We start from the raw sequence: 25,838 nt of genomic DNA, 5'->3' as shown, positions 1-25,838 counted from the left end.
GTCTGAAGATCAGCAATAACAAACAACAGACAACATTATTCTTAACCAGATTCTGCTTATATGTGACAAAAGCTATGCATGCATTTCCTGAGGGAACAGAGTGCTTATGTTTCTTCATACTTAACAGTAACCACTTGGGGTAAACAAACATTCTCTTCCTCCCACACTGTTCTACTTAGAGCAGATAATAATCTCCACAGTTTACTGCCGCCACCCTGATGCTAGCTGCTCCCAACAAATTCTACAGGTCTTGTTTTAACCCTTGGCTCCTACAGGACAGCCAGTCTCACATTCCAGGAAAGTACAGAGGAGGGGAAGCTGAAACACTTTCAGGTGAAATCTTTAGAAAAAGTAAATGGGGAAGACAGATCATAACAGAATAAATGATTTCAAACACACAGATTACCAACATCTTAAAGAAACAAATTTGTACTTTTATTTGATCTATAGATAAAAACTATTCAGCAAAGGTCAGTCATCGTTTTGGCCTCTAATGTGTTAGAGCCAAATCCTGGAGAGCCTTGAGGAACTGGATGATAATTGGTTACTTTTATTACATAACTACACCCATAGTACTAGAAAAAAACTGTGGCATTATATGGTTCAGTTGGAGGCTTGGCTGGCATCCAAATCCAGTCCTTTATATTCCGTACTTTTTCTTTAGCTCTTCTACTTTGTCTATATAAGATTTCATGGCATCTTCCTTGGAGGTCCCTGTGAGGAAAGAACAGTATTGTATGATGGAAAAAGCAGGGTTTAGAGCTCCATGGAGACCTGGCTGAGCTCTATGAGTCTCAGTTTCTCATCTGTAAAATGGGGATTCTTCTACCTCCACCTTGGAGACCTGGCAAGGAATACATCCAAAGACCCTGAAGAGTTTGGCATGAAATAAGACACTCCACAAATCACCGAGTGTGTACACCTGCAGTGCCGCTGGCCCAGGAGGCCTGTCACTGGCCTGCCATCTGTAGTCACACACTAAAGTGTGGGAGGCTCTGGGCCAGTCTCAGCAGAGAAGAAGGAAGAGTTAACCCGGGGATGGGTGGTGGTAGCACTGGTCGTGGGGACTCTCAAAGCTGACACTGGTCTGTCATTGTATTTCTGTATTGGACTCTTATCTTGCAACACTGTTAAGCTGGCCACAAAAACGCCAAGCCAGGCATGTTCTTCCCAGAGTGAAGCTACAGGCAAAGTTTTGAGACCTCTGAGCAAAAGCAATTGGTTCTTGGAAGGGCATGAGGTAAATTTTCGTCTTCTTGCTAAAGTACAAAGGACACTGAATATATTCCTCAGGGACAGAAATACCTGTTTTCCTGGTTTCTGTGGTGAAGCTGGGATTCCCTCTGGGGATATCCTGCAGCCCTGGAGAGTGCATGGGACCTCAGAATGGTATGGAAGTGCCGGAGAGAACTGATAGACAGGCTTTCCATCCCCAGTTCCCTGCAAATCCTGCCAGGGTTTTTTTTATTATATTCTGACCCTTTCTGAATTCAAGGGTTTCGCATTTGTAGGAAGACAGAGGACTTATTCAGAAATTAGCTAGTGAGAACGAAAGGGGACAGGCACTTTGCTGCCAACTTTTGGGCCTTGCTGCCACAGGTGGCATGTGATTAAGTAGCAGCCCAGATACTTCTTGGCTGCTGTTGCTTAGCTTATAATAGCTCCCATTCACAGAGCCTACAATGTGCCAGAGGCTTGCCAGGCATTAGCTCACTGCATTCTTTTATGTGTCCTTCTGGCTGGAAGGGAGCGCTGCTCTGGTTGGGGGTGGGAGTTTGTGCGTGTGGGGTCACTGCCTGGCCTTATTGGGGACAGGGAGGCGTGGGCAGGAAACTACTGAACATGTCCAAAGCCCACACTGACTGTTTCATCGCCCTGCTCATTTCCCAGTGAGCCCCCAGCCCTCCTCTCCGGATGATCCCACAGCATGGGGACAGTGTTTTGGAAAAGGCATAAACAGGATCAGGAGGAAGAGTAGGTGGCCCAGTTTTTTCCATTCCTGGCATAGGTCAAGCTGGTCTCCAGCATGTGCTCATCTACTTTGCTTTCTCTCCTCACCTTTATACCCCATGATGAAGAGCTTTTCAGCGCCAGGCTTCTCCAACTAGGGAAACTGAGTAGAACAGACAATTAATTACCTTTCAGCTGGTTCCAAGAATCCCACTTGGCCTTGCCTTTGAAGTCCAACATCCCGGGCCGTTCTTAAACAAGGAAAGAAAGCCATTAGATCTGCTTCAAGTTCTCACAGAGGTTACAGAGGACTTTATCAACTTTCCTTTCATGCAAAGTGGCTTTTATTTCGGCTATTCCTCCGTCATGGAGTTAAATGGCTTAGATCAGTGAGTTCTGCTTTAAGGAACCCAGACGTACAACACTCTAGAGAGAATAGAAGGAAAACTGTTTTTATAATAACACGGTCCATGTCTTAGAAGTTAAATATGTTTCTCCTTTTAAAATTTTAGTTTAATTAAAAAAAAATTTTGTTAATACACTCACATGGCTCAGTGCTCAAAAGGCAACATGGTAATACATACAGTTTTCTTCTTGCCACTCTTCTTAGCCACCCAATGCACTGTTGTTAGCAGTTTTCTGGAAACTGTGTTCATATCTTTGCTTTTTTTTTTTTTTTTTTTTTTACTGAATTGTTATTCTATTTCTTATTGATCTGTGGGAGTTTTTATGGAGAGCAAAGTTTCTTTAAATTATACCATGATTTTATGCTTCCAGACCTGTTATCAGCTGCACCTGGAGAGCTCACACGGGCTACTTCCATGCTGAGCAGTGTCAGTGCTGAACAGAGAGCCAAGGGGAGCAACTACAGCACCTGGGCTCTGAGAAACATCGAGCCTCCCTGTGCCCTTTTGGGGAAGAACTCCCAGGGATTCCTGAGAGAGGATCCTAGAGCAGCAGTCACCAACAGCTCTTTCTGTGCCAACAGATGTTCTACCTTTGCCAGTTCCAGGGACACTCACCACATGTGGACAATGAGCACCTGCCATGTGGCTAGTGCACCTGAGGACTGAATTTTTTACTGGATTGACTTTGAATGGTTTTCACTTTAAATTCAAATGGCCCAATGTGAAGGGTGCCTACTGTACTGGACAGTGCAGCCCTAGAGAGAGCTGGGACTTTCCTACTCTGGAGGTGAGGATTTCCCAGCCAGGCCATCTAGATCCATGCAAAAGCAGATGGACTCAGCCCAGCCAGAGGCCTGGCTCTCTGAAAATACTGTTTGGTGGAGGAGCCTTTCAGCAACTCACCTCTCCTCCCCCACCTTGGGATGATAAGATTTTACAAAATCAGCATAAAACTCACCTTTGCTATAATCCTCCCTGTGAACTCAGGGTTTGATTTAGCCCTCCTGTGAGCTTGGCATCACCACCTGCTTCCAGCTGGCCAGCATCAGCCCACATGCTCAGTCCTAACTGCAATGGAACCGGGAGCTGGTTGCCCTCCTTCTGGGGGTGGGCGTTGTTCTCCACTACCATGACAGTCATGTCTGAGCCCCTATATCAAATCCATTGTGGTTGTCTCAGGACATGCCCACGTTTCAGGGACTTAGGGGCTGAACTGTCCAAGGCAGGGAAAGCAGTATTATGAGATGTTAGGACAAACCAGGGCTTCAAAATCTGTACCCAAAGTGTTCAATAGGGAACAAAAGGTTGTCAGGAAGGTACAGACTGTCGTTAGCAAAAAATGCTTCTGACCTACCCCAAGAAGCCAGTAGCTCCTGGCATGGGGCTTGGCCAGTGGCTGTGAAGTGCTCTAATTTTTATGCTGCTCATTTAGGGAGGAAGCAGCATGCTTTAATAAAGCTACAAGTGAGTGGAAAACCTGGAGGAAGCCTCTTCTAAGTTGGGGCCTTTGCTTTCTCCCATTTCTTTATAAATGGAAATTACTGGTGAAAATCAGTAAAGTCTTTCCCCAACCAGGATTTCAATTCTGCCACCTGCGTCACTGAGAAACCAAAATGGTAGAAGGTCTATAAGTCCTGACCTGGGAATGTGGTCTTCTGGGAACCTCTCCCAGTTCCAACCCCAGGAACCTCATGAATATTTCCATGTCTTGCCTTGGGTGATTTGGGGAATGAGATTCCCATGAATTAAGGGTTCCAGTATCCAAACAAGGCTGCCAGGGCATTTGGCAAAAGCCTGCTTTGAAGAGGAGGGGTGCCCCCACCCTAATCTCAGTGTACCTGTGTTTATATCACCCACAGTGGCTTGTTTGTAGTGGCTGTAGATGAATAACATATCATCGTCCCCTGGTGCGGTCTTGAGTTTTTTCACTTCCTCAGCAGCTTTGTCAAATTCAGCCTAGAGAGGAGGGAGAAAGAGGAATGAGTGCTTCCTCGGGCCAGTGAGGGCAGAAATCCTGTCCTTGGCCCAGAGCTCAGCCATGGCAGCAGAGAAGTGGGAAAGGAAGCATTTCTGCAAGGCAAGGAGAGAAAACCAGGTCTCCTTCAAGGGGTCTCTACCATATCCCCTCCACCTTCCCGGCACATTTCAGGGCAGCTAGAAAGTTTCAGCAAAATGAGGGGAAGCACATCTGCTCAATCATTCAACAAACAAGCACGTTTGGGGTGCCCAACCTGTAGCCCACATCAGGTGCTGAAAGCACAATGGGGAAGAAGGCGGACCGAGACTTTGCCCTCCGTGGGTGACTACCCCGTGGCGAGAAAAGCAGCGTGGCCATGGCCTGGAGGACAGAGGAATGGCTGGGGCGCCCGGTGACACGGCATGTCCAAAAAAGCTGAGTTCAGGACAGGGCATTGGTACCGCGGTGTCAGCGTCGGAGCGCGCTGGGCCCCGTTTCCTAGGGCCGGGGCACCTGGCACCAACCATGACCCAGCGCTCCGGGGCTGGAGAGAGGTCGCCCTGCGCAGCTCGGTGGTGCATAAGCGTCTAGATTCGAGGGAAGGAAAAGGTCTCTGGGGAGCCTCTCCCGGGGCCGCTATCCTCCCTTCCCCGCAAGCAAGTGGGGCAGGCAGTTCTTACTTCGGCAGACCTCCAAGCTCCCAGCCACGGGCCCTCTGGCGGAGCGCCCCTAGCCCTGCCCTGTCCTTCCAGAGGGTGAAGTTGGTTGCGCCTGTCCCTTTGCTCCTTCAATCTGTGAACCCCCCCTACCCTCACCCCACCTTCCTTCTCAGGACCCTCGCCTCCGACCCCTCTCCCCGCTGCACTGGGAAGTCCACACCAATGAAAACTTTCCAGCAACTGCGCGGTGGATATGGGTGTTGCGAATCCAAAAGCGGGCCGCCCAGCTCGCAGTGTCCACCCAAACGAAGGGAACGGGGCTGGCCAGGGGTCCAGAAGGCCCTGCAGAGTGTGGGAGGGAAAGACCGAGGACCGCTCTTCCGCCCCGCTGCTCCTTCCCAGCCAGGCGCTTGAGTTACCTGAGACATGCCGGCGGGGTTGTAAGGGTTCCAGAACCACGAAGGAGTAAGTGAGGAGCAGACAGGTCCTGGCTGGAGCGTTGCAGCCCCAGGCTTACTCAACTGGGCTCGGTCGAGCGCCAGGCAGCCAATCAGGAGCCAGTTTTCCTCTGGGGCGTGCCCAGCGCTGGGGGTCCAGACCTGCCCGGTCCCAGCTCACGTGGGCTTACCCGCGCATGCGCAAGGAGGAGCCGAAGAGGACGTCGGGAGAAGGTGGGGCCCGCGGGAGTGGGGCGTCCTTGAGCGCCAGCGTGCGGGTGTTGGGTTTGGGGTTCGGTCTACCGGCGCCTTTGGGGGGCGGTCCGGGTGGGGCAGAGGGGAGGGGGGCGGATCTCGAAGAGCAAAGGCTTTTAAGTTTGTTTCTTTAACTCTCGTGTCCAGGGTGAGGAGGCCGGAAGTTGCCTCTTCAGACAAGCAACCTCTTGGCTCTTAGGATGGCAGATGGGCTCCGCCCTCCTCAGGGGGTCTAAAGGAGATCCTCCCAGGATGGTCTCCAGAGAGCTGCGCGATGGTGGGAAGCTGGGCTGGGCCCCGGAAACGCTAGGCCGAGGCCGCCTCCTCTGAACTTTTGGCACGTCTTTTTCAGTCCTGTATGGCATATTTCGGTTTGTTGCACTTCTTCATCCAGTGCTTTAAAGGCAGGGTCAGTATCTTGCCTTGACTTCCTTAGCTTGGCCTGCAACAGGTTCCCAGCAAAGAGTTTAAACGGATGGCTTTCTTTATTCACAAATGTTTATTGAACTCTCGTCAGGTAAACATAATGTCCTAGACCTTGGGGATATAGCAGTGAACAAAACAGGTAAATGCCTGCATTCATAGAACATAGTGGGAATGATAGATAATAAAATACGCAAATAGAGAGTTTTTTTGGGGGTGGGGTAGAGTGTTTTAAATGGGGGTTCATGGACGGTGACATTTGAGAAGGCCTCTCAAGGAGGGAAGGAGCATTGACAGGCAGAGAAGATACTTAAAGGTGTGAGCAGGGAGTAGGGAAAAGTAGAAAGAGGTGAGGTCACAGAGTTGAGGTGGCAGGTTGGGCATTGTAGGGGCCTTGATTTTTATTCTGACTGAGGTGGGAAGTCATTGGAGTTGAGCAGAGGGTGAGACCGAGGAGGGAAAGCTTAGGAAAGTTGTTACAGAGGCTGGTAGATGGGAAGGGAAAGGAGCTGCAGATGGAAGTTTGACTGTGATGTCTGAGAGACTAAAGGAAGAAGGGTCTGACTGCTTACAAAGGAGCTGGGTGAAAGGGGGGAAGTAGTGGGAAAGTCTCTGATAATGACTTAAAAAGAGAGAGCATTCTTCTCCACTTCATTACTTGTGATAGGAGGGCTGAACTACAAATCTCCACTCCCTAATTAGGAATTTAGTTACAAAGCCTAGGCAAAAGCTTTCAGTGATAACTTTGTAACTTAATGCAGGTCAAGTTTTTGAAATGTTTGGAAAGGAAATACTATAGCTGGGAGTAAATCTGGGGTCTTCAGGCTGTGAATAACTTTATTTGAGAAAGCAAATCCAAGCAAATTAACGAAAGTGTTGGAATGAAATTTGGGGAAATTGTATTTAAAGTGTAAGAAATGCAGGTTTCTTCCAAAATGACAATTCAGAGCTGTTTTCTCCTTCCAAGTCCCCGATGAAGCCTGAATTCATTTTTGCACCTTCACATGATGCTTACAGCTTCCTGGATTGAAATCCAGATTATAGCTGGTGTGTGTCAGATTTGCTGTTTAATGTATATCCCAGTCGGCAGGTTTTAACATTAGATCATTGTGTCTGTCTTGGCATATTTGAAAAAAGTCGTAATTTTCCCTTTTTTCACTCCATGAAGAGCAGTTGCTGTGATTGAGTTTTGCCTGGAATTAAATATAGAAAGCAAGCCTAGTGTTTGAAATTAACATGACAGTCTCCAATGGATATATGTTGGTTGGAAGGCATTCCACTTCCTTAAAATAACAGCTTTCCACTTAGTGATTTTGTACCCAGGTGAGCTTGCAAAAGTTGCTTAAAGCAATTCATGTATGAAATTAGTAAGGATTGTGGGACCAGAGAACGGGACCATGTGACCTTTCTTGACAAGAAAGAAGAGTGTTTTAGGTCAAATTCAGTCTTTGGCATGCTTCCTTCTTCTTCCCTCACTTCTCACTGACCCTTTTTTGTGTCTTCCACGTGTGGAAATGCTGCCTTAAGCCTCATTCCAGTTAGTATCTCTGCTCTAGTGAGTTGGGTTGGCATTTGGCTTTTAACTTGAAGCAGTGGTAAGAAGTTGGCATCTAAGATTTAATTAAAAAAAAAAAAGTGTTCGAGTATACTTGGGATCAATAAATTGTCTGAAATTTTTGACTCTGTTTCTCCATTACTGGAAAGAGTCATTGCTCTTCATAGTCTTGAGAAACTGTAAGATCCTCAACTCTACTATTCTTCTTAGCAACTTTGCATTTATTCTTATTTTATTTACAATTACTTGTATTTTAATCTTATTTTTTGTTCTATCAGCCCCCTGCCCCCAGATAAGCCAGAGAGGATAAGGGTCAGTGTGGATTTGTCTGTAAGTGTCCAGTGTTTCTTAGGCACCAAATAGATGGTTGTTGATTAAAAGTGCTTGTCTCATAAAGATTTACTTCTTGTTAGCTGTGAACTTGAAAACCAATGACGTTTGTAGGAACTGAATGTGAAACCACAGGTTTGAGTAGAGTAGATGAACTTTGGTACAAGAACACGCAGTCTCTTTGTACCACTCCCAGCTTTGGAAGCAGAACACCTGGAGGGCTGGGGGAAAGATGGGGCTCTTAACCAGCCAGCACATCAGGCCAGATTAACCCTTCCAGTCAGTAAAGAGGCCACTTTCATTGTCAGAGCTCATCCTCACATCCTTGAGATACCCATTTTGACTCCTCACAGGTCTCACTTGCTGGGTCTCAGCTGAAAGATAGGCAAGATAGATAAACAGAGGTGACAGCAGTTCTTGCTCAGTGAGTATGAATAGTAGTTTGACATTAGGTTTCTTGGTATAAACTAAACCTCTAATTTGTAAGAGTAACTTAATCACCAAAGAAATGAGCTTCAGTTACAGGAGAGGTTTACTAGAAGGCAAAGATTAGAGCACTCACAAATGATGAATTATGTTCATTCTGTATTTATTTTTCAGTTTCTTGGAATGTGACTCCTGAGGCAGGGCTCTAGCAAAGCGGGGAGGAGACTGGTGTGTTTAAAGGGAAGGAGGCACTTGGGTATTTCTTCTGGGCTAAGAGTGGGGAGTGGTGGGCAGAGCCAGGCCGAGGTTTTGTGAAGGTGAAGGAAAGGAAGAGCCCAGGAAGACAGTGCAGCTCGGTGTTCCTTTCCCTTGGTCTGATCTCTTTCCTTTTCCTTTTTTTTCCATTCTATTCTCCCTCTTCTCTTGGTTTCTGTACCTTTTCTGTTTGCCTAACTAGTGAGAGGAGGCATGGCAACCGGAAGGCTTAGCCAGTACCTTCCCTTTCCCATTCTTATCTCCTTCAGAGAAATTTCAGTAAGCTGACCATGAGAGAAGAGTGAGGGGGAGGCTTTCCTTTCTCCCATCTTGTTTCTGCCCCAGTCAGCATGGCTGGGTTAGGGCTGAGGTGAAAGACATGGACAAGGGTTTGGGAGTGGGAGATTGTGGCAGTCTGGGGGTCAGGGAGGGAAAGAAGGTTTCCTTTGCATTTGACTATACCTAAGTCGTTCATAAGCTGGTCAAGTGCTGCCTGCACTCTGGGAATACTTAGGATTATAGGCTAATGAAGTGCCTTATGAAGATATCTTAAAGTCAGTACTGTAGTTCTTATTCAACATCAGAAGTGTGAAATCTACATTCATACCACTTGGCACATCTTTGACCACCTAGTTTTTAGTTACAGACGACAAAAACTTGGTAAATGCTTTGGAACTAGGTTGTTTAGATGAATTATATTAGTGATCTTTGCTATTGTCTGTCATCAAGGTTAGAGATATTAAATCTGGTGACAAATACTTTGGCTGATAATTCCTTTGGAAGAAGGTGCCATTTTATTTATTACTTTATAATTAAAAATTTTTATTGTGGTAACATGTATACAACATAATATTTTCCCCATTTTACCCACTTTCAAGTATACAGTTAAGTGGTGTTATGACATTATAATGTTGTGCTACATCATCACCATCCATTACCAAAACTTTTGCATTACCCCAAACAGAAACTTTGTACCTATTAAGCATTAACTCTTCACCCCTACCCCTGATATCCTGTAATCTTTTGTCTCTGTGAATTTTCATATTCTAGTTATTACATGTCAGTGAGATTATACAATATTTGCCCTTTTGTGTCTGACTTACTTCACTCAACGTGGTGTGTTCAAGGTTCATACATGTTATTGCATGTATCAGAACTTCATTCCTTTTCATGGCTGAATAATATTTCATTGCATGTATATGCTGCATTGTGTTTATCTGGTCATCTGTTTATGGCCACTTGGGTTGTTTCCATCTTCTGGCTATTGTGAATAATCCTGCTGTGGACATGGATGTACAGATGTTTGTTCAGGTTCTTGCTTTCACTTCTTTTAGGTATTTACCTAAAAGTGGGATTACCTGGTCAGCTGATAAATCTATATTTAACTTTCTGAGGAAACTCCAGACTATTGTCTATTGCATCTGCACCATTTTATATTCCCATCAACAATGTACAAGGGTTCCTATTTCTCCGCATCCTTGTAAACACTTGTTATTTTCTGTTTTCTTAATAGCTATTCTAGGGGGTGTGAGGTGATATCTCATGGTTTGGATTTGCATTTCCCTAATGGCTAATGATACTGACCATCTTTTCTTGTGTTTATTGGCTATTTGCACATCTTTGGAGAAATGTCTATTCAAATTGTTTGTCCCTTTTTAAATTGGGTTATCTTTTTGTTGAGTTGTAGGAACTGTTTATATAGTCTGGATATTAAGTCTTCATCCAATATATGCTTTCCAAATATTTTCTCCTATTTTGTATGTTATCTTTTTTACTTTCTTGGTTGGTTTAGTTTGCTAAAGCTTCCTGAAATGCAATGTACCAGAAATGGGCTGGCTTTTCACAATGGAAATTTATTAGTTCACAAGCATACAGTTCTGAAGCCATGAAAGTGTCCAAATCAAGGCATCATCAAGACAATACCTTCTTCTTGAGAACAGGCTGCTTGCGATCCTGGACTCCACTATCATGTGGCAAGGCACATGGTGACATCGGCTGGTCTCTCCCTTCTTTTCCAGATTTCATTACTTCCAGGTTTGGCTTCAGTGGCTTCCTTTTTGTTTCTATGGTTTTCTCTCTCAGCTTATGTGTTTTCTGTGTTTCATGCCTTTATAAACGACCTCAGTAAGAAAGAGGATTAAGACCCATTCTGAGTGAGGTGGGTCACATCTTAAGTTAAAATCCTACTCACCAAAAGATCCTACTTACAGTGAGTGCCTACTCACAGGAATGAAATGGATTCATTTTAAGAACATGATCTGGGGTTCGTTCAGCTTCACACTACCACACTTCACCCCCTGGACCCCCAAAAAACATTCATTCCATTTGGAAAATTGCATTCGTCCCATCAAGCTTTCCTAAAGCCCTAAATCATTTTGGTGACAATATTAAGTACAAAGTCTCATTGAAATCAGTTACAAGTGTGTCTGTCCTGGCACACGATTCCCTTCCGGGTGTGGACCTGTAAAATTTACAAGTCATCTGTTTCCAGTAAACAAAGGAGGGACAGTCATAGAGTAAACATTACCACTGCCATAGGGAGAAATTGGAAGAAAAGTAGGGTTCTCTGTTCCCAGACACTTCTGCAACCCTGCAGGGCATGTTCCATTAGATTTCAAGATGTGAGAATTATCTATAGAATGATGTTTTGTCCTTGGGGCTTGATAGAGTGGCAGCACTAAAGCTTCCAAGGGCTTGTGCAATGGCCATGCCATCATTTCCCCCTCATCATGCGCTGGGGTGATGGCCGAACTCTAGAGTTCACCCTCGTGAAACATTGAGGTGGCAGTGGACTCTAGGCCCTGTGCACCTCAAGCATAAGGGTCTTGGCTGGACTCTGCAATCTCCGGAGCACATGCTCAACCCCCTTAGAACAGTGGGTTGGTGGCCAGACTCTCCAAAAGCCACAGAAGCTAAGAAAGCCATGGAAACCAGAGGTTGAAAGCAATGAAGCCTGGAAGTAAAGGGAGAGGCCAGCAGATGATGCCATGTGCCTTACCATCTGACAGAGGAGTCCACGTATCATCTTGTTGATGTCTTGATCTGGACATTTTCATGGCCGCAGAACTATAAACTTGTAAACTAATAGATCCGCATTTTTGAAAGCCAACCCAGTTATGGTATATTGCATTTTGGCAGACAGACTAAAATATTGATAAAATCCTTTGATGCAGAAAAATTTTAAATTTCGATACAGTCCTATTTCTCTGTTTTTTCTTTTGTTCTTCCTACTTTTGGTATAAAGTCTCAAACACCACTGCCTAACACAAAGTCCTGAAGACATTTCCCTCATTTTCTTTTAAGAATTTTGTAGGTTTAGGTTCTTATATTTGGGTCTTTGATCCACTTTGAATTATTTTTGTGAGATATGGGTTCACCTTCAATTATTTGCTTATAATTATCCAGTTCTCCCAGCACCATTTGTTGAAGACTCTCTTTTTTTCACCACTGATGGACTTGGCACCTTTGTCAAAGATCAGTTGGCCAGAGGTGTGAGGATTTATTTCTGAAATCCCAATTCAAGTCCATTGAGATATATGTCAGCTCTTATGCCAGTAGCATGCTGTTTTGATTACTGTAGTTTTTATTAAGTTTTAAAATCAAGAAGTCTGAGTTCTCCAACTTCCTTTGCTTTTTCAAGACATTTTTGGCAATTTGGGGCTATTCACCCTTCGATGTGAATTTGATGATCGGTTTTCCATTTCTGTGAAGACTGTTGAATTTTTTTTTAATTGAAATTGCATTGAATCTTTTATTGTGTTTTATAGAATTGGACAGTATTGTCTACCAATTCGTGAATACAGAATGATTTTTCTGTATTTCAATTTATTTAGGTCTTCTTTAACTTCTTTCAACACTGTTTTTTGTTTTCCGTGTACCTGTCCTTTACATCCTTAGTTAAGTTTATTCCTGAATATTTGATTCTTTTAGTTTCTATTTTAAATGGAATATTTTTCTTGATTTCCTCTTTGGATTGTACTAGTATGTGGAAACACCACTGATTTTTGTGTGTTGATCTTATATCCTGCCACTTTGCTGAATTCATTTTTTAGCTTTGGTAGCTTTTTTCTGGCCATGTATAATTTCATTTCATCTGCAAATAGTGAAAGTTTCACTTCATCCTTTCTAATTTGGATACCTTTTATTTTATTTTTTTTTATCTAAATGCTCTGGCTAGAACTTCAGTTAAATGTTAAATAACATTGGTGACTGTGAGCATCCTTGTCTTCTTCCAGATCTTAGAAGGAAGGTTTTCACTCTTTCACTATTGAGTATGATGTTAGCTGTGGGGTTTTCATATATACTCTTTATCATTGTTCTGGTTTGCTAGCTGCCAGAATGCAACACACCAGAGATGGATTGGCTTTTAATAAAAGGAAATTTATTTCGTTAGTTCTTCAGAGGAAAGGCATCTTTCAGCTGAGGTTCTTTCTTATGTGGGAAGGTACAGGGTGATCTCTGCTGGCCTTCTCTCCAGGCCTCTGGGTTCCAACAACTTTCCCCAGGGTGATTTCTTTCTGCATCTCCAAAGGCCTGGGCTGAGCTGCAAGTGCTGAGAGGAGGTATGCTGGGTTGCTTGGGCTGTACTATGTTGTGCTCTCTCATTTAAGCACCAGCCAATTAAGTCAAACATCATTCACTGCAGCAGGCACACCTCTTAACCGACTGCAGATGTAATCAGCAGCAGATGAGGTTCACATACCATTGGCTCATGTCCACAGCAACAGAAGTAGGTACCTTCACCTGGCCAAGTTGACAACTGAACTTCTCTACCACAATCATGTTAAGGCTATTTCCTTGTATTCCTATTTTCTGAGTGTTTTTATCAAAAAGGGGTGCTGAACTTTGTCAAATGACTTTTCTGTGTCAACTGTGAAATGATTATATGTTTTTTTCCTTCATTCTATTAATTGATTTTCTAATGTTGACCACCTTTGCACACCTAGGATAAATCCCATGTAATCATGGTGTATAACTCTTTTAATGTGCTGTTGAATGTGATTTGCCATTTTGTTGTGGATTTTTGCCTCTGTGTTCATTAGGAATATTGGCCTGTCATTTTCTTTTCTTGTAAATAATTTTATCTGGTTTTGGTGTTTGGGTGATGCTGGCCTCAGAGAATGAGCTGAGAAGTATTCCCTCCCCTTAAACTTTTTGGAGTAATTTGAGCAGTGTTGGTGTTAATTATTTGAATGTTTGATAAAATTGACCAGTGATGCCTTCTGGTCCTGCATTTTCTTTGTTGGGAGGTTTTTTTTTTAGATTTCTAATAATATTTTTATTGATAATCTTAACATACAAGCCTTCCATACATGGTTTACAATCAGTGGTTCATAGTATCATCACATAGTTATGTAATCATCATCATGAGCATTTTTTAGAACAGTTGCATCTCTCTAGAACAAGAAATAAAAAGAAAAAACTCATACATATCACACCTCTTACCCCTCCCTCTCTTTGACCACTAGTATTATCATCTACCTAATTTATTTTAACGTTTGTCCCCCATATTATTTGTTCATTCTCCATTCATATTTTGCTCATCTCTCTGTACCATAGATAAAAGGAGCATCAGACACAAGGTTTTTACAATCATGCAGTCACGTTGTGAAAGCCGTATCCTTATACAGTCATCTTCAAGAATCAGTGCTACTGGAACACAGCTCAGTAGTTTTAGGTACTTCCCTCTAGCCACTCTAATACACCAAAAACTAAAAAGGAAGATCTATATAATGTGTAAGAATAACCTCCAGGATAACCTTTTGACTCTGTTTGAAATCTCTCAGCCACTGAAACTTAATAGTCTCATTTCTCTCTTCCCCATTTTGGTCAGAAAAGCTCTTAATCCCTTGATGCCAGGTCCCAGATCATCCCAGGATTTCTGTCCCACATTGCCAGGGAGATTTACACCCCTGGGAGTCATGTCTCATGTAGGAGGGAAGACAGTTGGCTTAGAGAGAGAGGCCACATCTGAGTAACAAAAGAGGTTTTCTGGGGGTGACTCCTACGCCCAATTTTAAGGAGGCCTAACCTATCCTTTGTAGGAATAAGTCCCACAGGGGTGAACCCAAGATCCAGGGCTTGACCTATTGACTTGGTTGTCTCCACTGTTTGCGAAAATATCAGAAATTCTTGTTGGGAGATTTTTTAATACTGATTGAACCTGTTTACTTGTTATTGATCTGTTGATATATTCAGTTTCTTCTAGAGTCAGTGTAGGTAATTTATGCATTTCTAGGAATTTGTCAATTTCATCTAGGTTGTCTAATTTGTAGGCATGTAGCTGTCCATCATATCCTCTTTTTATCCTTTTAATTTCTATGAAATTGGTAGTGTTTCAGTTTGCCAAAGCTGCCATATTGCAATACACCAGAAATGGATTGGCGTTTTTTGTTTTTTAATGTCTCTGCTGCATTGTTGTAGCATTGCTAGGCACATTATTATATGATATCAATTATAGCATAAATACTAAATGATACAGTTAAAATACCAAATGATGTGATATACAAAATGATACAAATGAAAAGCTTATAAAAATACAAAAACTTGTCAAATTAAGTACTGTAAATAATGACATTACAAATACTAAATACAAGTACTAGATGATACAATACAAATACTAAATGATATGATACAAATGCTAAATGCAATAATACTAAAAGATAAATATTAAATGATACAATGATGCAAATACTAAATTATACAATATCAAATGATACAATGATAAGAATACTAAACAACTATTTATGTACAAAGCATCTCCCTGATCTTAAGACTGAGAGGAAGAACTGCCTGAACTGAGACCATGGCAGAGGAGTCGCTCCCTGCAGCAATCCACATTCTGCTCCACCCATTGCAGTGGTTGTGGGAGCAGCCTCAGGGGCAAGAAGAAATGATGAGATGGGATGTAGCCCAGGTAATGACACTGACTCTCTGATCAGGTGAGAAGAGAAAGGCCAGCATAGGTCTTTTTGAGCTTTTATGAAAGTTTATATACCAGAGTTGTTGTCCAAAATCATCTAACCCCAGAGCATTTTCTTATATCTGAAATTATTTGTTTCTAAACCACTCAATCATTAAGTCACTCAACCAATTTATTTACTTGATACCCAGTCCTCAATTTTGGAGGCAGGATTATGTCTCATTTTGAGGAGAACGTATGGCTTGACAGTGAAATGGAATACCAAGAACAGAGTTCAAGGACTATGGATAGCTCATTATTTTCAGATCCTGATTCAAACCAACAGTGGCACTATACTGAACCCAGTAAGCAGGTTGGATGCCAAAAAGAACTTTGAGGTTAGCTGAGGTGAGTTTGGTGACAGATTCTCCAGCTCCTGATAGGACCTGCTTGGCCAAATCTTTCTTTGTTTCTTGGAGCTATAAGGTCTTCTCTTCTGCTGTTTCCTCACAAACAAATCTGTGTATGACAACATCTCTCTGCTGCCCAGCTCCATATATTTGGTCACAAGCTTGATCTTTGAGTGATGGATTCCAGTGCACATCCAGAAGAAAAAGATGGTTTCCTCCAGCCAAGTTCAGACCAACACCTCCCTCCAAGAGAGAGATTAGTATAGCCTAAGGGCTCCTGAATTTGCTGTTGAATGCCTCTACCAAGTCCAATCCTCTGTTTGGGGTTGACAGAACCATCAATAGTGGTGTAAGTCGGTCCATGTCTCTTAAGGTACAGTGTCACAACTTTCAATATGCAGGTCTACTGAGAGACAGTGACACTCTTCTGGGAGCCTGAATTTCCTTGGATTGCCTCCAATTCTGCCAACAAAGATAATATCTTAGTCCTCTTTCTTGTATCTTTGAAAAGCTCCACTTTGAAGCGTGTGTCATTCAGGGAAACAGAGGACTCTGAACTCTACAGTTCAGACACGGTCAAAGCACTGAGCTGCTCTTCCAGGGAAAGGAAGAGGCCTTCAACTCTTCAGTTCTGTGGGGTCCAGGGCTAACTTCAGTAAAGAAAGGTGACAGAAAAACTGCTGGAGTCTCAGCAACTGTGACAGTACGTGGGCAGTGCTGGATCTCATAGTCTGAGGCTGCAGGGTCTCCAGGCCCACTGGGTCCAAATTCCTGTGTCACTCTACTGAATGGATTATCAGGGCTTCTTCCAGATTGGTTGTATCCGTCTGTGTGTCCTTTGGATAGGACTGCAGAGCTAACCTCAGTCTGGCAAAGAAGACATTATAAACAGACTTTTCATCTTCTGAAAGCCTTAAATGGTGCAGCTGGAATTTATGCTGGGATAGCATCACCAATGGTTTGCCAGTAGGGTCCAGCTAGTCTTTTGTTCTCTTCAGCAAAAGGCTCTTAATTAAAATGCTTAACCTTTCTCCACCTCTCTTTGTACCATCGTCAACCTGACTCCTCCAAAAATTGAAATCATCAAATGGAGAACAAGGGAGAAATTTCAGTAGTGAATACATGTCCAACAAGTTGTTTTGAATGGGGATTCCTGTGACAGCCCAGCAGACATGGGCTTGTAGCTTACACACAGCTATGGATGCCTGCACTTGGAGATTCTTAATATTGTGAGCCTCATCTAATATGATTCTAGCCCAAACTATGCGAAGCAAAAGTGTTGAGATACTCTCCACAGTGAGGTCTGCTTCTGGATCTGTCCGTTTTGTTTCTTTGTGGAAATCTCCTTGGCCAGAAGGCTATAGTGATCACGATGTCATATGTGGAAAGGACTTTTGCATATTGATCCCAGTTTGGCCCATGACAGAGATAAACTGTTAGTTTGTTGTTGTTCACACATTTCTCTACCTCCTTCTTCCAGCAATGGATTCAGGAAGAAGGGCAAATAATCAGTGTTCCATTAGAAGTAAAGTCAGAGGACTCCTCTTTGGAAAGCCATGTAACTGGGTTTTTGTCCTTTTCTTTGTTTTTCTCTTGATTCTTCTGAGTCAAGACGAGAGCAGTCATTGTCAGGGTTTTTCCTAAGCCCATATCCACTGAAATTCCTCCTTGTGGTTTCTGATTTTCCTGCCGCAGTAACCAGACTAATGGCTGCTTTTGGTGCAGTAGCAAAGGGGTCTTCAACTTAGCTCGGTTTTCTGCCACTGCTGTCTCACTAGGACATGACTCAGGTGATTGAGGCAGCTAATCAATGGCTTCACTTATAATTTTCCATATCACATGAAAATAATTATGGTTTGTATGGCCTCCATAACACTGACTGGTTCCTGCAGCAGTTACCTGGCAGGCAGCTTTCAGTTCTAGAGAACTTGGAGGCTGAAGCTCCTGACCCTGCAGGGGTTTGGGTGGCACCAAGTGAGGAGGCTTTATGGTAGTTTTGATGACACTACACTGTTGTGGGAGTTGAGTATTACTTTTTGCATTAGTTCCTTGGTCTTGGCAGAAGGTGAGAGCACTGAGTGCATCTTCCAATGCCTGAATTTGCTTGAACAACTTCTGACCTTTATTTGGAAGAGCCTGGATGTTCACCGATGCCAATGTGTCTTCTTTTGTTTCAATTGGCTTGTAAGGTACAGATATCGGGCTGCCCATTCTGCAGATTCTACCTTTTTGGAAACACCTGAGGCATGAGATAGTTCTTTTTGCCCACTTTGTTTGGGTAATTTAAGGTTCTCGTTCTGGGAATCCAGAGTCAGGTCAAAGTGAAGGGGAGTCTCTGGCTCTGAGGCAACAAAAACAGTATCATTGTCCTCACTGCTTGTGGCGGTTTCTTGCCTCCCCGGTTGGTCCTGGGGCTGGAGGTGCAGACTATGTGGCTGGCCTTTTGGAGCAGCCCCATCAGGAGGCTCTCACCGCACCTGGAAACTCTTTGGGGGCAGCCTCTTCTGGACAGTTGTGTGCCTAGGCCATCCACTGCCTTGGTTTCTTTAGTTTCCCAATACTTGGAATGCTGCTTGCTGAGTTGTCCCTTTGTCTGGGGCTTGCTTATTGGATTCTGATTGTGAACATTCAGAGGCAACAACTTGGTTTCCTTTTCTCTCAGAGGCTCTGTCATGGTCAGATTCATGTATCAACTTGGCCAGGTGGTGGTACCTGTTTGTCTGGTTAGGCAGGTGCTGTGAGGACATTTCATATAATTAAATCATGATTATGTCGGCTCATCCACAGCTGATTCCATTTGTAATCAGCCAAGGGGAGTGTCTTCTTTAATGAGTGATGCTTAATCTAATCAGTGGAAGCCTTTTAAGGAGGATTCAGAAGAGACAGGTTCTCTTCGTGTTTCAGCTGGTGAGCGTCTCCTATAGAGTTCGTCCGCACCCCCCATCGGAATCGTCAGCTTCGCAGCCTGCCCTACAGATTTTGGACTCTATGTTCCCATGCTTACAGGAGACACTGTTATAAATTTTATATTTACAAATATTTCCTGTTGATTCTGTTTTTCTGGAGAACCCTAACACAGTAGTCAAGAGGCAAATTTACATCAGGGCCTCAAACCCTGTACAGAACACACACCAAATACTTCAATTAACAATTAAACAAATATTAAACACTTAGCACACCAATTAACAATTAAACAATACCTCAGTAACACATGGCTAACATTAAACAGGCCTACTTAACTTTATTAAACACCAATTGATTGTTGGATTAGGTCAGGGCTTCAAGCCCTGCACAGTATCCAGGATTAGAAGGTGTAGAGGTCAGAGCAAAGGGCAACATTCTGAAAGTGTGACCCTGGCCAAGGTCAGGGGGGACTCGAACAGCCTGTTTACTCCTCAGTCCACTTTTGCCCTGATGACTCACTCACCAAGTCAGATGTCTGGACATGGAACTGGAAACGGGTTTTCTCTTTGAAGCTTTCCTAAGGCACCAAAAGTCTCTGGAGTGCCTGCAGAACAGAAAAACCCCAGCTACACAGCCTGTAGACTAAATTCAGTCCAGCGTCCGCAAAGGCTCAGTTACCTGGCCTACCTGCTCTGCTGGGGCTCCAGAGATTTGGGCATTCATCTCAGAGGGTCACCCAATTGTTACCAGACAAAGACCATGGAATCTTTTGTCTGATGCACTCAATAACCAATTCTTGAGACACTGGGGTTTCAAAGAGAGAGAGAGTTGATTATTAGGCATGTAGTAGAAGAGCAAACGGCCTAGCAGTCCTAAAATCTGTCTCCCTGGTCTGTGTTTTGGTTGGGGAGTTTAGTCCATTACCATTCATTGTTATTACTGTAATGGTAGTTCTTCCTTCAACCATCTTATCCTTTGGTTTCTATTCGTCAGATCTACTTTTTTTCCTCTTCTTTATCCTTTTAGTTATCCTTACTAAAACTCATCAATTCTACACTCTCATCCATGTCGCACTCTTTTTTTCAGCTAGCAAAACTTCTTTTAGTGTTCTCATAGGGCTGGATTCTTATTAATGAACTCTCTCAGCTTCTGTTTATCTGTGAATATTTTAAATTCTCACTCATAGTTGAAGACAGCTTTGCTAGATAGAGTATTCTTGGCTGGCGATTTTCCTCTTTCAATATCTTAAATATATCGTACCAGTGCCTTCTTACCTCCATGGTGTCTGATGAGAAGTTAGGACTTAGTGTTATTTGACTTCCTTTGTATGTGGTGAATCGCTTTTCTTTTGCTGCTTTCAGAATTTTCTCCTTCTCTTTGACATTTCACTGTATGATCAGTATGTGCCTCGGAGTGGTTCTATTTGGATTTATTCTGTTTGGTGTGCTTTGGGTTTCTTGGATTTGCATATTTATATCTTTTATTTAAAGATTGGGAAATTTTCAGCCATTATTTCTTCAAATATTCTCCTGGTCTTTTTCCCTTCTCTTCACCTTCTGGAACATCCATAATGTGTGTGTTTGTGCCCTTTGTATTATTACTCATTTCCCCTGATACTGCTCAAATCTTTCCATTTTTTTCTCCATTTGTTCTTTTGTCTGTTCGAATTTGGTTGCTCTGTCCTCTAGCTCACTGATTCTTTCTTCTGCCTCTGCAAATCTGCTATTGTGTGTCTCTAGTATATTTTTAATTTCGTCTGTGGTGTCTTTTATTTCCATAATGTTTGTCATTTTTTATGTGCGTTTATCTACTTATTTATTTTAGAATTTATTCACACTTTATGGAAAGAATCATGAAAAATACAATATTTGAATTCAGATTGCCAGTATGTGAAGAAAGGCAGATGAATAAAGTTAGGTATGCAATGACTTTTTTGATAATAGCATTTAAAAGCAAAAGAAAAAGTGAAGTTCCTGCAATCCATAGATATACTCAGTTAAGTGCAATGACTTCCAGATTTTCTCTTTAAGTACAGTGAATGTGGATTCTAAATCAACATTCCTTGTCTTGCTAAAAATTGCATCCCTATATTAAAAGAAACTCTGGAGATGGGGAAGAAGGGAAGAGCATAAACCATAAAACCTTTCTACAGGAACTTTTATTTAAATCTGTTTAAATGTTGTGCCAGTTTGAATCTGTGGTGGATCCCAGAAAAGCCATATCTTTTAGTCCTCATTCAGTATTGCTGGGTGGGAGCATTTTGATTGTTCCCATGGAGATGTGACCCACCCACTTGTGGGTGGTAACTTTTGATTAGATGATTTCCATGGAGGAGTGTCTCCACCCATTGAAGGTGAGGTTGTTTACTGGAATCCTTTAAAAGAGGAAACATTTTGGAGAGAGTCCGTTTTGTAGAGCCATGAGAAAGCCAGCAGGTACTGCCATGTTCGCCATGTGCCCTTCCAGCTGAGAGAGAAACGTTGAATTTCATTGGCTTCTTGAACCAAGCTATCTTTCTCTGGGTGCCTTAAATTGGACATTTCTATAGACTTGTTTTAGTTGGGATATTTTCTTGGCCTTAGAACCGTAAACTAGCAACTTATTAAATTCTCCTTTTTAAAAGCAATTCTATTTCTGGCATATTGCATTCCTGCAGCTAGCAAACTAGAACAGGTTCTCATTCTTTAGGGATATCATGACTTTCACCATTTGCTTTCTTCTTAAGAGGCATGGTGGTTTTCTCAGCTCATTACCTCAGCTTAATTGTATGCGTTTAATTTCAGAGAGATTTCTTGTGTGTGTGCCTTCAGTCTTCTTTGCTTCACAATGAGGCTCTGTTCTTTCCCCCTTCTTCTCTTGGACTGCAGATTGTTTTTTCTTTATCAGTGTTTGGGATGGGCAATCTCTCTCCATCTAGCATTTAGATTCAGGCTTCTATTCCTTTTGTTCAGAGAGGTGATCTTCCTTTTCCCTTTGCTGCTTATCAGCCATCTTTTCCTCCCCTTCATCTTTGATGAACTGCTTCTAGAGAGATGTTTCTTAATTCTTGTGCATAACCTTGAATGGTCTTCTCTGCTGGTTGGAAAGACAATGAAATGGCTCAGATACATCCTGGAACTTGGTGGTTATAAAATGTCCTTTGGAATTGGGTTCCTGCCATGGACTATTTCCACACTAGTGCTTCCCCTCTGCCTTCTAGTACATCGAAAGAACAATTTGTATTCTTTCTGGCCTTGTGAAAACAAACCCCTAAGCTCTACCACAAAGTCTTCATGCAATAAATGATGAGAAACAGGAATCTCAGTGGTCCACATAAAGCCACATGTGTCCACCTGGCACACATAGAAACTCTTTCCTTTATTTGGGGCCATTGCAAATGCCAGTCTTCAGAAAGCATAGAGTTCTGTGTGCCAGGCATCGAACTCCTTCCATCACACTCTTTCTCCATGGATTGGCTTTTACAATGGAAATTTATTAGCTTTTACATTGTCCTTCTGTGACAATGTATGAGTTTTGAACTCAGGCTGGAAATGTATTGTAAGGCATGGCCAGCATACAGATGACAGTTAAAAGTCATGGATGGGAAAAAGAATGGAAGAGACCATCTAGGGGACAGTGTAGGGAGTGAGAATAGGTATAGTGCTAAGTCTGGAGGAGCTCTAACACTTTGAGGTCCAAAGAGGAGAAGAGCCTGGAAAAGAGATGGGTAAGGAGCAGTGTCATAAGAGATAATCCAGGGAGTGTGATGTTGTAGGAGCAGAGAAGAAGCAGCAAGTTCCTTAGCCATGACATGTGCTTCTGAGAGGGTAAGGTCATCTTTCGCTGTGTCCAAATAATATAAAAATAAAGACAGAGAAATGTTCATTGGATTTGACCTCATTCTGTTTTAATGAAAAATGTAGGTATAAAATCCAGTTTAGAATGGATTGAAGAGAGAATGGAGGTGAGGAATTGGATCCAGCCATGTGTAAACAGCTCTTTTATTTAGTGGACTGTAAACAAACCTCCATGTTCTGTTACTGTCTTCCAAGGCCATTAGCCATACAAACATCCTTGAAAATCTAGTCCAGATTAAAGGCACCAGTCTCTCTGCTCCTAAGAAATTGAAGAGACTCAAGGATGATTGTCTCTCAATAACATCCGCTTTTCATTTCTATACCGTTGTGCCAATTTGAAACTATTGTGTATCTCAGAAAAGCCATGTTCTTTAATCCTCATTCAATATTATTGGGTGGGATCTCTTTGATTAAGTTGTTTCCGTGGAGATGTGACATACCCAGTTGTGGTTGGGGCCTTTTTATTAGGTGGTTTCTGTGGATATGTGTCTCCTTCCATTCAATGTGGAGTCATTTACTGGAGCCCTTGTAGAGGGAATCATTTTGGAAACAGCTTCAGTGCTGACAGAGCTCACACAGCCAGAGGACTTTGGAGCTGCAGAAGGAAAATGGCCCTGGGAAGCCTTAAGAAACCAGGACAGAAGTCAGGAGAAAAAGCTGGCAAATGTCACCATGTGCCTTCTCAGCTAACAGAGTTGTTGCAGATGGCATCAGCCTTTCTTGAGTGAAGGTAACCTCCAGTTAGTACCTTAATTTGTACATTTTCTTGGCCTTAGAACTGTAAAATTGTAATGTAATAAATTCCCTTTCTAAAAGCTGTTCCATTTCTAGTATATTGCATTCCAGTAGCATTAACAAACCAGTTCAATCACCTTAGCTTTGGGGAAATTTTCCCATTGGTATGCAACCTTGCCAACCACTCTGGTGAATCTGACTGACAGATACTGGAACTAAATTGATTTAATTAGTCTCATGTAGCATTTAATTAGGACTCTTATCAACAAGAGTCCATGCAGCAAGACCAGGTCAGTCTAGAGTGTTGACCTCAACCCTGCTCCGGTTCTGGACCCAGCCAGTTAAACTAGTCCTGTAAACTACCCAGGTCTGCCTTGGAACACCATGAGGGCTTTCTCCTTAACCTTCTGTATTGGCCCAAGGCATTTATCCAGGAACAACAGGATGTAGTAGTAACTGGAAGCTTAGGACTGCACTGCCATCCATGACAAGTTGATCTAAATGTTTTGCAAAGCAGGGTGGTGTTAATGATCATTTCAGCCGAGGTCAGGGACAGAGTCATGACCACTTTTTCTTTTTCTTTCACTTTTTCTAATAGGGTGGTTTTCATTGTAGGGAAAATTGCACGTAGGGTGCATGGAGAATGATGGGTGAGTTACCCTTCTGGGAAGCTCCCCTGAATAACAAGGACATTCTCATTTTGGAGAGATTGCTGCAGTCATCTGTCTGAGGGCGTGCTGAGGCCAGTTGATAGGCTTTAGGGTTTTCACTCCAGTTAAATAACTGAATTTAACCCATGTTTTGTTTGTTTGTTTTTTAATTAGAGAGGTTGAGCTTTATAGAAAAACCATACATAAAAGACAGAGTTCCCATGTGCCACCAGTGGTAGTTTGAAGCTGTTAGTTACCACCCAAAAAAAGGCCATGTTCTTTTTATCTGTTCTTGTGGGTGCAAGCCTATTGTAGGTGGGACCTTTTGATTGGGTTGTTTCAATGGAGATATGATCCCTCATTCAAGGTGGTCTTAATCCCCTTACTGGGAGTCATTTATAAGACAATAAAGGACACACAGAAAAAGTCCAGAGAGCTCAGAGAAGCTAAGACATGAAATTAAGTGGGCTAATTAAGAAATAAAGAGAAGCTCACAGCAAAAGCCCCAGAGAAGCTGGAGGAAGCCACTGAAGCCAGAAGATGAAGCAACGAAACCCAGGAGAGAAGTACCAGCAGATATTGCTATGTGCCTTGTTGTCTGAGAGAGGAGCTAAAGCTCACTAGTAACCAGTCTTCAGAGAAGGTATCATCCTATTGATACCTTAATTGGGACATTTTCATGGCCTTAGAAGTGTAAATTTGTAAGCTAATAAATCCCCATTGTAAAGGTCAATCCATTTCTGGTGTATTGCATTTTGTCAGTGTAGCAAACCAGGAAAGCCTGTTGTGAACACCTTGCATTTGTGTTAGCCCTTGTGTTTGGAGGGACTGCCTGAGTAAAGCCGGTGCAATCTCTCTTGCTTGTCTGTGTTACCAGCTGAGTGGCCTTTGCCATGTGAGATTTCTAGGTTTTGGCTGTGGGAATGGCACATTCCCACATTTGGAGCTGTCAATAGGTGTTTTGCGTTGGAGGTAAGGAGCCGGGCCCATGTCTTCTTGTTCCTGATAGACTTCTTAGTAAAGGTGACCTTCTTGTGGTCAGAGCCTTCTGGCAGGGATGGCAGACCCAGGAGTCTGTTGGATTTAAGGTGCTTATGACAGTTTGGGACAGCCTCACCAGTATGTTTTCTTTCTTTTTTTTTTTTTTTACCAATGACATATTCCAAGTTTATTCTCGAGTGTCGATTCACATCATTGGGACCATACAGTATTTGTCTTTTAGTTTTTGGCTAGACTCACTCAGCATAATGTTCTCTAGGTCCATCCATGTTATTACATGCTTCATAAGTTTATCCTGCCTTAAAGCTGCGTAATATTCCATCGTATGTATATACCACAGTTTGTTTAGCCACTCGTCTGTTGATGGACATTTTGGCTGTTTCCATCTCTTTGCAATTGTAAATAACGCTGCTATAAACATTGGTGTGCAAATGTCTGTTTGAGTTTTTGCCCTTAATTCCTTTGAGTAGATTCCCAGCAATGGTATTGCTGGGTCATATGGCAATTCTATATTCAGCTTTTTGAGGAACCACCAAATTGCCTTCCACAGTGGTTGCACCATTTGACACAGTATGTTTTCTTTATTAATAAATGCTCCAGAGGCAGTTGGAAAAACAAAAGATTATTAATGCTTCTTTCCCGACTCTCTCCAACTCTTCACCCCTCCATCTCCTTGGGATGTCAGCTGCTAGGGTTATTTCTCTCCCTCTATTTCCACAAAAATCTGTGTGTCAATTTCCAGTAGCTAT

At 42.7% G+C, this 25,838-nt stretch overlaps 2 protein-coding genes and 2 pseudogenes across 6 annotated transcripts in view; 1 reads left to right on the top strand and 3 right to left on the bottom strand.

The window, feature by feature from the left end:
* Positions 1-413: 413 nt before the first annotated feature.
* On the bottom strand, positions 414-5,529 carry DBI (diazepam binding inhibitor, acyl-CoA binding protein). The gene is made up of 4 exons (XM_077153560.1): positions 5,393-5,529; positions 4,196-4,313; positions 2,139-2,201; positions 414-714 (listed from the first exon to the last, which is right to left on the bottom strand). The coding sequence occupies exons 1-4, from the start codon at positions 5,399-5,401 to the stop codon at positions 641-643; spliced, it is 264 nt and encodes an 87-aa protein (XP_077009675.1). The 5' UTR covers positions 5,402-5,529; the 3' UTR covers positions 414-640.
* A 61-nt stretch (positions 5,530-5,590) lies between these two features.
* Positions 5,591-25,838, top strand: part of C3H2orf76 (chromosome 3 C2orf76 homolog) — a 92,760-nt gene continuing 72,512 nt past the window's right edge. Inside the window, exon 1 of one of the 5 annotated variants that reach the window (XR_013172658.1) lies at positions 5,591-5,644. The gene's annotated coding sequence lies outside the window, so the exon portion shown is untranslated. The other 4 variants (XR_013172656.1, XR_013172657.1, XR_013172659.1 and 1 more) reach the window with 4 other exon arrangements.
* On the bottom strand, positions 15,858-18,664 carry LOC143676760 (transcription termination factor 2 pseudogene; annotated as a pseudogene).
* LOC143677533 (transcription termination factor 2 pseudogene) lies at positions 21,548-22,301 on the bottom strand (annotated as a pseudogene).

Source organism: Tamandua tetradactyla, chromosome 3 (assembly GCF_023851605.1).
Source record: "Tamandua tetradactyla isolate mTamTet1 chromosome 3, mTamTet1.pri, whole genome shotgun sequence".
NCBI lineage: Eukaryota > Metazoa > Chordata > Mammalia > Pilosa > Myrmecophagidae > Tamandua > Tamandua tetradactyla.
Note: the sequence above shows the minus strand (reverse complement) of the source record. Positions and strands in the feature narration are given on the sequence as shown.